At 41.3% G+C, this 13,090-nt stretch overlaps 1 protein-coding gene across 1 annotated transcript in view; it reads left to right on the top strand.

Moving 5' to 3' along the window:
• The window catches only part of LOC145998324 (polycystin-1-like protein 1), a 395,827-nt gene that overhangs the window by 229,742 nt on the left and 152,995 nt on the right, over nucleotides 1-13,090 (top strand). The window contains exon 4 of the mRNA XM_083134729.1: nucleotides 6,547-6,730. Coding sequence (XP_082990855.1) covers nucleotides 6,547-6,730 — 184 coding nt within the window. The remainder of the gene's footprint in view (nucleotides 1-6,546; nucleotides 6,731-13,090) is intronic.

Raw genomic sequence — 13,090 nt, 5'->3', positions numbered from 1 at the left:
TGACTAAAATCAGTGCGAATATATATATTTAGTCGGTTTTGACTAAGGCATTTTTAACAGTGTACGGATACAAGAGTTGTCTCATCTCCCGTGTAGAAAGTCTTGTGTTATTCTCGGTCTCGAGTCGTAAACGTCAGTCTTTTAGTTTCGATTGATAAACACCCACCTCGGTTCCAGAAATATGTAAGTAACTTTCGCACCATAAGGAGTAAGTTTGCGATTTGGGGAGAGCAGCGAGCGATCCCGTGCAGTGCGAGCTTCCCACCTGCATACTGTACGAACGCAACCAACGAAGCCTCCTGCCTGGCTCCCTCATTTTCACCCCTCTCATAAAGCTATAGTACCCTGTTCGCTCTGTAGTCCACACCTGCATACCAGAATTCAGGCCTGGTATAGAATTCTGCGTGAGAAACAACTTTAGGTGGCACCCCCTTTGTTGTTTACTTTGTTTCGAAGATACGCATCATCGAAAATCTGAATTCAATCTGAAAGTATGCAACTACGCAGCACAGAATCGTAGTTGTTACTTTGCCATTACGATAAACAAAATTTGTGAGCTATCCATAAATGAGATCAATTTGTTGTGTCTGAATGTCATACATTGGAGTTTACCGAGAGTCTTAGACAATTAATCTCGCTCTCGTCTCGATTTTGAAAGGTTGTCTCTGCACCATACATACCAGACACGTTTCGTTGTTCGTCTTGGTAAGGAATTGTTATCAAGAGGCGCTGTAATGTAATGTCTTGTTCGCGAGTGGCTGCAAATAATCTAAGTTGACGCGTCCACAATATTATTTCTATCAGTCAATATACAACACTAGGAGAGACTATTACAACTTACAAATATGTTCCACAAACGCCACGTGTTTATATTCGGGGCTTAACGTCAGAGGAAACAACATTTAAATTTGGAAACTTTAGGCAATCGGTTATCAAGAACAGGATATGTGATGTCATCTTAATGTGCCACATTTTTTCCTTAACTGATTCCCAAACAAATTATGCTGTCTCCTTTCATCGGTATCCTTGTAGACCGTCAATACACAACTGTGTTTGTGTGTTTGAACGTTGGGCAAGATTTATGTTTTCAGGATTTCACGCTGGGAGTGATAGTTTCGTATGTCCTCCCAGTGTGGTACGTTAAAAAGGGCTAACATAAATCCTAAAAATCTTACCGAATTTGTTATAGCAGATGGTACTTTCATGTAATGTTCCGTTTAGCAATTGCTATGCGAGCATGCTGAGATCGTTGGATAACTTGTACATCACGAAAGGCATACGCGGTTTTCTTTTAGTAACTAATAAATTGAATGATGGAGGGATGCAATTTTAAAAGAGGAATTTGTTATTTAATTGACGCGATATTTTGTAAACAAACTGAAACTCTATGCACCTAAACTAACCATTAATCTCACCTTTATATTGAGATATTTCTGTCCATGAGCCAGTGTCCTCTGTTTACAATTGAAGCAACTAATGTGTATGTGTATTGTATACGCTATAAAGTATTATTTAAGCCGTGCAACTGATTTGTACCTAATACCTTTTTATAGGAAACATTACTTCTCTCGATTAAATAGTTATCGGCTTTTAAAAATGTGAAGTGATACGTTGTTTACACCTCACTCGGCCGCCATTACACCAGCACTCGTGACCTAGAGCTTGCATCTGATTGGTTATGCTACTCGAAATGCTAAAAAAAATTAGGAAGGATTCTATCTGTGAAATATGTCGTGGCATCAAAATGCTATAAGATTTCTTCGCTCTACACGGTAGAATTCGATCGTAACAGAAGTGTTAAGAAAAGTGGCATGGAAAATGCTTTCGGCTAAAGAGGAAAGGTTTTGTGGTGGAGAGAGGTGCATAGCTTGGTTGACAGGTCGTAGGATGACGTTGACCTGACATGTAAGTTGGGAGGCTACGGAGTCATAGATGGAAGCATAAACGGTGACCGTGACAAAAGAAACCCATTGTAAATTCGGAACGCACTTTCGCATCTCATTCGCGTACGCGCTGCGTTGACGGAATGAATTCTCGTGTATTTTGTGCGTGTGCGACGCGCTGTTTTTGTTTTCTGCGTCCGCGTTGTCTGTTGAGAAATTGCTTCATTGTTGTCGTCCGTATCGAGGTTTTCATACGTGCTAACGTTTTCGTTTCAGTGAATGTTGATTTCGCTGAGGACGTACCGTCAGCTGTCGAATGCTTTAGCGCGCATTTTCAGGTAAGGTTAATGGATTTGGTTGCCGGTTTTGCAATTCCCAGATTCGGAACTGAGACGAGCTCATACTAGGGAAGTACGGTAACTGGAAACTTCGTTGGCGGGAGAGAACTGCTTGTGCCTTTGTTTCTGTGCCGAACTTGACAGAGGCAGAGGCTACAAAAAGGGAAAATTCCCTTGGTGAAGCGAATTCCAGGTCCAAGAGGGAAATGTTATGAAAAATATCGAACTTGCAGGAAACATTGAAGTTGTCCGACTTGTGCTATTATTTTACTTGCATGCCCTCATTGGGGTCTTACTTCTATTTTAGATATAAGAATTGTTGCGATAAACCAGGTGTAATTTTCAGGATACGCCACTGTGGCCCGCACTGGAAAAGGGTAGGGGGTACTGCAGAAATATTTTGAGTGACTCACTTGTTAATGCGAGCAGTAAAACGCGATCAAATACACCACGTTCCTCCCTTGAGTGGGAGAGCCCAGTCTTTTAAATTTATCCTTGGCTAGCGGTAGCAAGTCGTAAAAGCAGATGGAGTCGGCCGTTCTAAGTGTCGCCCGCCCCTCCCCAAGAACTCTTCCAGATAAGATAATGCCTGGCTGTAATGGAAAGCATCTGCCTCTCTCGTGCCACAGCCCGTTGTCTGTGCGGCTACTGTCGAAGTAATAGGATTGCCAGATGAAGGGGCAATTGGCGGGCGGGAGGAGCTGTCCTTAGGTCATCGCCACTCTCTCGCTTTGCTGTTGTGGTACAAATTAATCTTTCGCATTGCGTCATCGCTGAGTTCATTTCTGTGCCGTAAGGGTAAGCTTATGGTCGCACCGGCCGTATCTCTGTCGAACCAACCCACGCAATTGACTGCGAGGTAGCTTAATATTTGTGCGTCTCCTTTGAAACGCACCCGCTGCTTTTGAGGCGTTAGGTTAGTCCGTTTATAAGCTGTTATCGGACTTTTCAGGTGTCCCGCGTGGTCTCCTGTAGCGCGGAGCACGCATTGTTACAGGCTTGGTCACGTGACTAACCCGGGTCTCTGGCATACTGTGCCATTGCTCTCCAAACTTTAATAAAATATATATATATATATGTTGATGCACTTTAAAAAAGTGCACAATTTTACCCTTCGGAACATATATCTGTACTGATAATTTTCGGGTATGACTTATCGTACCAAACTCGCACACCTTGTTGGTCAAGCCGTATTTCGACTTCTGACATAAGAGCTCATTGCTTTCGTGTTTAGGTTAGGCTCATTATATTTAGATCTCAGCATAAATGCACCACATTTAGCCTAACAACGAAAGAATTTAGACTGACGTCAGAAGAAGGAAAAATACTGCGCTTGTCCAAGAAGGTGTTTGAATTTGGTGCGATAAGTGAGACCAATCACTTTCGCGAGACGAAATGTTTTATTAATTCACTTTATGCTCAGGTGGACTATCAGGCACTAGACCTAAGTTAAACCGGGAATCGAACTCTGAACCCCCTAGATTACAAACAGACAGCTTAACCTCAACGCTACCGGAGAACCTTGATTTCCACGAGAGTCCCGTATTTCTTTCGGACGTTACCTACCTTTATATAACATTGTTTTGTGGCAAACATCTTATTATATACTCTGGTCATTTTACGAGGAAAAGCAAAATGTAGAAGCACTACATTTAGAATATAATCGTTATATTTGCACCTTGAATCACTGCCACAAACACTGTAAGCGCAATGCCTATCAAGCGTGTTTACAACACGCTCCGCATGGCGATCGGGCGTGATTTCGCGCAATGAATTGTGGGGCCATTTGATACACACGCGTAGGGTTCAATAATCCAGAAGAGGTGACCTGTCAAGGCGCACAAAATGTGCAGTACTCCCTGAACCGCATTCTTGCAGACTAATGATGCTCTGGCCCCATTGCCAGTATAATCTGTGGGGCTTGAGTTTGTGATTCTTGTCGCATTAATTTAACCTTTTCGTCATTTAATCCTCATTGTCGCTATCAGCCAAAAGTGGCAGAAACGCGAAGTAAAATAAAAGAAAATGAAATCAATAATTCAGATTAATGCATATGCGTGTGGGAAGAGCCTTCCCGTTGGCGTAATGGCAACGTCCTTGTAATCAAGGAGTCCCGGGTTCGATACCCGATGAAGGCACTTAGTGGTTCGGATCCCAGTTTAAACTGTAGGTGAAGTCCCGATTAGCCTATCTGCATAAAGTGGGCTTAAAAGAAAAAAACTCGAAACAATATATTGTTATGATTAGAGCCCGGAAGTTCAGGCATTTATTTTCGTTAAAATAGGCAGGCAAAAAGGCATTTATAATGTGGAAAATAGGCACTAAAAATGAAAAAAAGGCAAAATAAACCGAAAAAATGGCACATTTGTAAGTCGCTTACTTTTATATATACGGTAATTTCTGGCAACATGTTAAAATCTACATTGGGAAGAGCATTTCAATTTTCTCCGTCTTGATTGCACATAACTACAAGGTGTTTTTTAAAGTTCTCAACATTCATTGATAGTCGTCTGTCAGAGAGAATGTTTTTCATAATAGAAAATGATCTTTCTACTTCCACAGAAGTTATTGGAGCATACATAGAACAAGCTAATGTAGCTGGACTCATTTTGGTAACAGCATTTTCACCTTTTAGAACATCACAAATTGTTTTCAAATGTTTCAAGTCCTCATTTGCACTCACTACCCGTTTGCACTTTTCCGCAACAGCTGACTCCTTTTCTCCTGGCACTTCCATCATCTGCTGCATAGATTCCTCGTAGATTTTCATGGATGCTACAAGAGTCTCACCTCTTTTTTCTAGCTTTGTAATTGTCTCTGGCAATGCACCATAATGTGCAAAAATAAACGTGAATAGCACAGGAGTTATTTCACTTCACGAATTGAAGCCGCTTCATTTTCTGGATGAGCATCGATCACCTCACTGATTTTTTCATTTTGTTAGCATAATATATAGCTGCTCATATCCAGGTTCCCCATCTTGTCAAGACTGGTTGCGGAGGAAAACTAAGCTCAGGCGTAACTTCCTGAAATTTTCGGGTTCGAGAGGGACATTTCAGAAATATCTTCTTTGTGTTCGAAATCAACCTGTCCACTTCAGCAGTCAATCATGCACAAGGAAATGTTAACCGAAAGGCAATATCCTAACTCAGCATGAAATACTTTTTTCTCACACTTTTCTCCTTCAGCAATGTTGAAACATGCGTGAGTTCAATATTACTTAAATAAGGCGAAAATTATTCACGTAATAAACGGAAGAAAAATAAATGCCAACATTTTTTTAAAAAAAAAATGGTCAAATTTCATTGAAAAAGGCAGAAAAAGGCATTATAATTAAAAATAGGCAGTGGGGTCCCAAATAGGCAAAATAGGCAAAATGAAAAGGCTTCTAAATCATTCGAAACAACATAAAAAACGTATATCCGGAAAATTTTTATCAATATATGAAGTAAATAAAAAGAGGCATTTTGCCAAACTTCCGTTCTCTAGTTATGATAATAGGGTGTTATACATTATCCCACATAATAATTTGAAGGTAACTAAGCATATGAATGCAATCGTTATGAATTATTAATTTGGTTTGTTTTACTTCTATTTTATGGCACTTTTGGCGAATCGCGAAGACTGGTGCACTAATGCACATGGACAAGACACAACACAGGCCACCAGAGGGTTTACTGACTGTGAGTTCTGGCATTATGGTTCCTTCAGAAAGGGCTACACTTTACACCCCTGGGAGACATTATAAAGGTATCTTAATTTATCAGAATTTCTGATTAAGGGCGTAGTTGTTCGGTGCGGCCCCCATTTTCATATCGTTTCTAGGCTCAACGTCCGCCCACGCTTCGAATACCGTTGCAGGTTTGCAATAAGTCTGCACTGCAAACTTACATGTTTTTATCTCGTAACGTACTTCAACCTCCCTCTATTTTTAATTCAGGCTGCAGTTAAATGTAATATGCTTTTCTTTTCGTTCACATAAGGGGGGCGGGGGAGAGAGGCGGAAAAAGTGGGACGAGAATGGAAGAAAAACAAAAACAAAACACGTCAGCCAAGTCGTTACTTGGCTCAGATTTAATGGATTTTCCCTCTTGCGAAAAGGCAAAAAAGAGAACAGTGGGGAAGCGGTAAAACGAAGAGGGAGAAGGGGGGGATAGTGGCCAATTTAAATCTCGGAAAAATATGGCCATTGTGTTTTTAAGACCTTGGCTCCGTCGTGTAAGTAGACTGTCCAGTTACTAGTTCTTCTTCCTCCTCTTCCTGCATCTTTCGTTTGCTGTTTCTCACGGTTGACTGACGGAAAATGCTCTTCTTTTGTCTTCTAGGTCTGGTGCAAGTTCAGCGACCCTGGCGAGTCGAGTCTGTGGGTGAAGGCGGACAGTGGTTCAGAAGAGCACGTGATTTCCAGCGAAAGGGTTCTCGTGGAAGTGCAGCCTCATTTGCAGCGTCTTGACCTGGCAACGGTGTTTGTGAACGATACCGCAGAGATAGTGGGATACGTGTTTTCAGGTAAGTGCAGTTTTTCCTCTCGCATGTTCTTGCCCAAGCGGAAATGTTGAGAATTTTCTTCTTTTTAGTTTGTACAGCAAAACTTGTTTCCGTGCAGATATCACAGTTGAAACGGTTGAAATTTTAAAACTTTTCATAGAAAGACAATAGAGTATTGTCTTTTACCCCACTTTGTTTAAAATAATTTGAAGTTCAATGCAAGGTTATAGAGCGATTCGAAACCTGCAAATAATTCGCTGGTACTTTTAATATTGAAAGGGCTTTGCATTGATTTACTTAATCTGCTACTCGCAATCATTCGCAACTGACATCTGTTGGCAAAATATTAAATCTCAATCCACTGACAAATGTATTAATTAGGTTGGACATCCATGAAAACTTTCACATAAAAAACTACTCCACAAATATATGATCTGCTAATAAGACTCTCACCGGGACCTTTGTACATGACCTATGTTTGGACACTTAGTCCGGAGACCGAAGTCCCCTTCCTAGGTGCCTGCCCAGCTAAACGGTTTGATTCCAGGGTACGTGTGACCGGATCGGTTTTTACCCCCGACGAATAGCCGACTCGTGCATAAAGTGACGTTGAATAGTAATAATAATAATAATTGATGTTAGCCAGCAGAAATGCTTTGCTGACTTAACGTTGAACTAAAATATAAATACCACCAGTTATGACGATTAGTATACTATTTGTATGAACACAAATCATAGTCAAACCTAGATAACAAAAATGTATATTATATAACACACAAAAATAATACCTTTTACAAAACCCCTCGCTATCATTCAGCATTCACACACTCATTCAACTTCAGGGGAACAATTACATTAAGATAAGTACATTGGCCCTTTTTTAGACACCATGCGATATTTAGTTTTTCTTATGAATATTAAACTGCGCCCGAAGACGTTAATTTGCTTAGAATTAAAGATACTAAACTTTCATCTGCGCGTGCTCATTACATTCTGCCAACGGGCATGACACGTAAACTTTTTATTCTTGCAATTTATTTAGACATTTAAATAATTGTTGTAGAATTATCACTAATGCGCCTTGGAACTTCAATAACATTAGGCTTAGATATCAACTGCAAGGCACACATGTTTACAGAATAAAAATTAAGACTCTGATGTATGAATACATTAAAAATAGCACGAAGTTAACTTACTTCCTCACCTAGCAAACTTCAGAGGTGATCTATGCAAGAGATACACGATTTACGCTGTTTTTAATCAAATATTTTACCGAGTAAAGCATATAAGGTGACATAAATAAAAATTATTACTCAACAGTTCGGCGCAGAGCGTGGAAAAACAACAGTATGCTGTGAATATATCTTCCGAATTAGCAATTATCGTGGAATTTAGATGGTGTTGGCGAGAAATAATTATAATCAATACCTTTGCGACCTTTAACTTTAAATACAGGTATCTTTTCGTCCGACGGCCGATCTTTGGAGGCTTGGGTAGATGATCACTCACACATATAGAAAATTAACAGTAGTATACTATACCATCTCGGCGTTCTAGACGTTTCAGCGACGTTTACCGTAGTCCTCTAAACGGCGGCGGGACGTCGATCCGCGGTCCTCTTTGCGACACTAACACTTCCCCACGCTACTTCTTTGTAGCGGCACTTCGCAATCTTCTTGGACACACCTTCCTTCTACGCTTCAACACCACGGCGATATCTTGTCGGCCTCGTAATGGAGCGATTAATTGCTTCGCATCGTCTCTCTCTCTCTCTTTCTGGGGGGACGGCGAAAACGGGCGAAGTTTCTTTACCGGGGGTACTCGTGGATTCTCGCTGCTAATCTCACGCGGGACGTCGGCGTCGTCTCAAGACGCAGTAGGTGTCGCTTCATTATCTCAATCTCTCTTCTAGACGGTAGATCTAAGTGTGGGCTGGTGTCGCTTCATCTTCCAATTTCTCTCTCTCTCTCTTTCTCTCTCCGTAGAATTCTCGTCGGGCGTCGGTGTCGGCGTCGAAGTACTCTCGGAATGCTGTTTCGACTGGCGGCTTTCGGCGGTATCATTTCATGGCTTCTAATCGGGCTGTGGGCGTCATTTGTGGCTTTCGTAGCGCTTGCGACTGCGTTTTAGTGGTGTGACGTCGCGACGCTGAGCGATGATCTGCTGCGTTGTCGGCTTCATGCAGGCTAGGAAGACCCATGGCCCTCCTTCTCTCGTGATTAGCCCGCCATTGTGGTATTAATGTTCCTCGTCACAAAACGAATAACTCGAATCCAGTGCACAGGTCACAAATTAACACGGCGTATTCGTACAACTAGTCACTGTCACTCACTCACGCAGGTTAAAATACACGGCGCGGTAGAAAAAAGACAAAGTCCCGAATCTTTACTCCGACTGTCGCAGAGGTGTTGTCGGTTCGAAAACTGGCGGTAGACTGTACTTGTTTGTTCGTTCTGCCACTATATAAAGACAGCTTGAAACTTCGAATACAACGGACTGACTTTTAGGCGCGGAAATCTGAAGTTACGACGTTGGTGGTCAAGCGTCCCTTTTTTGCTTGATCCAGCTTCTTCAAGCACACGTGTTGCGTTAGAATGGGGTTAAAAGAATAGTTCTACCCTCATCCGGTACGTAACATGTTCCTCCAGTAATTGGCCTCCCACGTTGACTTTCCGTCGCCAAATGCACAAAAGTCGCTCAAAAATAGTGAAAGATTTATCACAGCACATTGTTGGTTCCGAGCTCCTACGACCGAAAGGGGGAAAAGTTGACAAAAGCAGAGAAACACAAAAGGTTCAGAAACGTGGTGTTTTTCTGCCGAAGCTTCAAGAGGATACGTAGGTTATAGAAAAATATAAAATAACGAAAACCTAGGATAAAAAAAGTGATATGACAAAAACTGATTGTCATATCTCGCAAGACCAATGTATAGTCTGTAATTATTAAACAAATCCGATCGATTGGAACGACTCAAGCCACACTGTATAGGACGTCAGAAGTAAAATTAATGGATTTTTTTTTGTTATACGTATGATACATAAACAAGAAGTGAGATGCCAAAAGATGGCATGTAGCGGAGACGTAATGTGTGTTGAATGGCTTACCTGGAGTTACAATACTAAAACCTAGTACTAGCTATTCTAGAAAAGGAGACGTGACAGCAACACGCGAGAATTAGGCAGCCGCCTGTATAAATCGACAAATGACAAGAGACTTAGAATGCGAAAGTCTACTCTCGTTGAAGACTGTTGTAGATTAGAATGTTAAAGATAAGAAAAACACATTTTAATGTGTTTCGTGTAGGTAATATTTTCTTCCAACTTATTATTTACAATATTTTTAGTGTGACAGTTATTCTCTGAGAAACTGTAACTATAACGGATTTCCTTTTTTTTCTTCTCAATTAACGAATAACGGATTTAAGAGTTACTTTGATTATCTTCCACGGTCAGTCCCTTGTTTTTACACCGAAGGAATTTTTTACCTTCTAGTTTTTTTGCTCTACGTTGAACATATTTGACTGAAAGAATGAGAATTTTTGACCGAAGTTCAAAGCAAGTATCCGATAAATTATAATTTATTGAAAAATAAAGTCTTAAGTTGCGAATGGTTATATCGTTGCAATAATATCAACTCTCTTGCAGTTCATGCACGAAATACGGCGAAGAGAGTGACATCTATCAAGAATAAAGTAACTGGCAGTTTCTTTTCAAAACTAGTCTCTGGAACTACTATTTTCAGAGAATTGGCTCTTTGTAACTCAGGGTGAGACCGAGAATAACACACGCATTCCCAACGATAGGCTAATGGGGATTGGTCCTACAGTTTCAAGTGGGACATCCACTATGCCTATACCATATCAAAACAATATTCATCACCATCCATGCACTTTCCTTTTATCTTTGTCACGAAATTTGCTGATTACATTTTTGCCTGCTACTCTGCCCCCCGCCCCCTTCCTTCGGTACATTGCCGTACTCATTGCCCCAGACCATACGTATGTATACATGCGTAATTTGTAATTTCACCCTGTAAGTAGGTGTCTCTTTGTGGTGTGGATTTTGGTTGAGATCATTTCAGAGGTTCAAGCCCATGCCCCCCCCCCCCCGGCCTCCGCCCAAGAAACGCCACTGACCCATGGTGGATTTATTGGATTATTTTGCTAGCTTTTCTGCCACTTTTGGGTAATCGCGAAGACGAGGATGATATGAATCTGATGGGACACTCACAAAGAACATCCATGCCCAGGTCGAGATTCGAACCCAGGACCCCATGGCGCCGTAGCGCGCTGTGCTAACCACAGAGTTTGGCACATGGAGCATGATGCTTGGAATGCAACACATTGAGCGCCTTCACGGAACGTCCTTTGCAGGTTACGGAGGTAGAAAAAAAGTTAGATCTCGTGCATCAGATAAAATTCTTTGTTAGGACTTGCGCGTGTTGTGTAATGCAAGACACCGCCTTTCGGGCGGTGGGGTGGGGTGTACTGTGAGGTACGCGTGGCTATTTGTAGAATCGCATTCCATCTGAATTCTCTTTAGAGGTCGGGCGACCTCTTATCTCGCTGGACAAGAAGTCAGTCGGTTGACAGCTCCACTAACCTAACTCAAGCCGTGCGTCGAATTCTGATTACGTCACGTACATTCTTCGCGTGTTCTGGATGCTGTGTGTACTGTCATAGTCTGCATAGAAATTGTTTATAGTTTGAATTGGCTTATTTTACGTTGCTTTTCTGCCACTTTTAGGTAATCACGAAGAGTGTCGTTTTGGAAAAGGTATCATAGAAGAATAAGAGGGAGGAAAGAGGAGAGAGGTCATAGACTAGAGTGGAACCTTTTTTGGGGGATAATACCAACGTAGGGGCACAAGAAATGTGAACATGTTTCAAGAAACAAACAAACATCTGCATAAAAAACTTTAATACTAAATTCATACAGATATGATTGGATAAAATAAGGCGACCAAAAAAGAATGTGGAGTGTGTGGGATCATATCCCCACGTCCCTCCTATGTGTGACTTCATGGCATGGTGCAAAGTCGGGCTTAAAGGCCGAGCGACCCGGGAAATTATTAGCGTCAAGATCTTAATTTTTGATAATATAAGTGTGGCTCTTTGTTTCAAAAAGAGGTTTTACAAGCCAAATATTTCAATAACGAGATAGAAAGTATTTTCGAAAAAGAAACATAGATGGCAGCACAATATGAGCATATAAATAAATTGTTGGAGGATAAGTATCGATTTAGTGAAAGTAGAAATATGATAAAAAGATTTAGAAGAAAGAAACCTATGCTTGAAAATAGATAATACGTATAAGGAAAGGAAAATAGAAGTGGTTTTCAAGATTCAACAAGTTAAAGCGTATGGTGAATTGCACGCATAAAGATGTATACAACGAAGTAAAAATTTGGTGGCTACCGAAGCACACTTCATTATAGACTGTCCTCCTTCCAAGGAAGAAATTTAAGCTAAGAAATTAGTGTTGTTTTGATATCAACATGTAGGTATTAATAATTAATTGCACCCGTACAATAAACGTATTCGTTAACGTTAATACTTAAAGTATTAAAAAATAATGCTATCATTTTTCTTATTTAAAACAATAAATGTGTAATATGGTCAAGGTTTTTATTGGGGGTGTAAATTAGGGGGACCAGGGTGAATTTTACCTTACTAATGTCGTAACGAAATGATTTAGTTTCCATTTACAGAGAAAATGTAATAATTCCCATAACAGTTTCCAGGCCTCCCCGATGGCGCAGTGGTAGCGTCGTTGCCTTGTAAGCAGGGGTTCGGGTCTTACTTTAAACTGTAGGTCCAGTCCCGATTACCCTTTCTGTGCATAAAGTGGACTTAAAACAACAAATCAACCATGTCAGTTCCCGATGTGTCATTCTAAAAAGAACACCACCACCTTGCGGGTATAATACTCTTACCCTTCCACCTCCCACCACGCCTCGCTGAAGGTGGGAGGGGGTGGGGAGAATGAGTTCGTTGGGCCGAAGTAGTTACCTTGTTGCATAACGTAACCCTTTACAAAGGTGCTATGCCCGCAAGAAGAGACGGATGCAAGATGTAGCGAAAACAATTGTCTTGTACTTTTCCGCGAGAGTTCGCTTCACACCGCATTCCGACGATTGTGCAGTTTGCGATGTCGTCGGTGGATTGTTTGGCTCCAGATAAAGATCAGATCAGTGTTGCCAACGAGTTTCTGGAAATGTTCCCGTAACGGGTCGAAATTACTTTCGCGAAACGCTGGCTCTCGTAACGACTGTGATGAAGTCTCGTCCGCGTTACAATGTATTTACAGGATTCGTCATCGCCTGTACAATACATATCATTCCTGGCAAAGGAATGGCCAGATCCAGCTAGCTCAGTGGCCG

Source organism: Lepisma saccharinum, chromosome 14, assembly GCF_977018435.1.
Source record: "Lepisma saccharinum chromosome 14, izLepSacc3.1, whole genome shotgun sequence".
Classification (NCBI taxonomy): domain Eukaryota; kingdom Metazoa; phylum Arthropoda; class Insecta; order Zygentoma; family Lepismatidae; genus Lepisma; species Lepisma saccharinum.
This window is presented reverse-complemented; position numbering and strand designations above follow the sequence as displayed.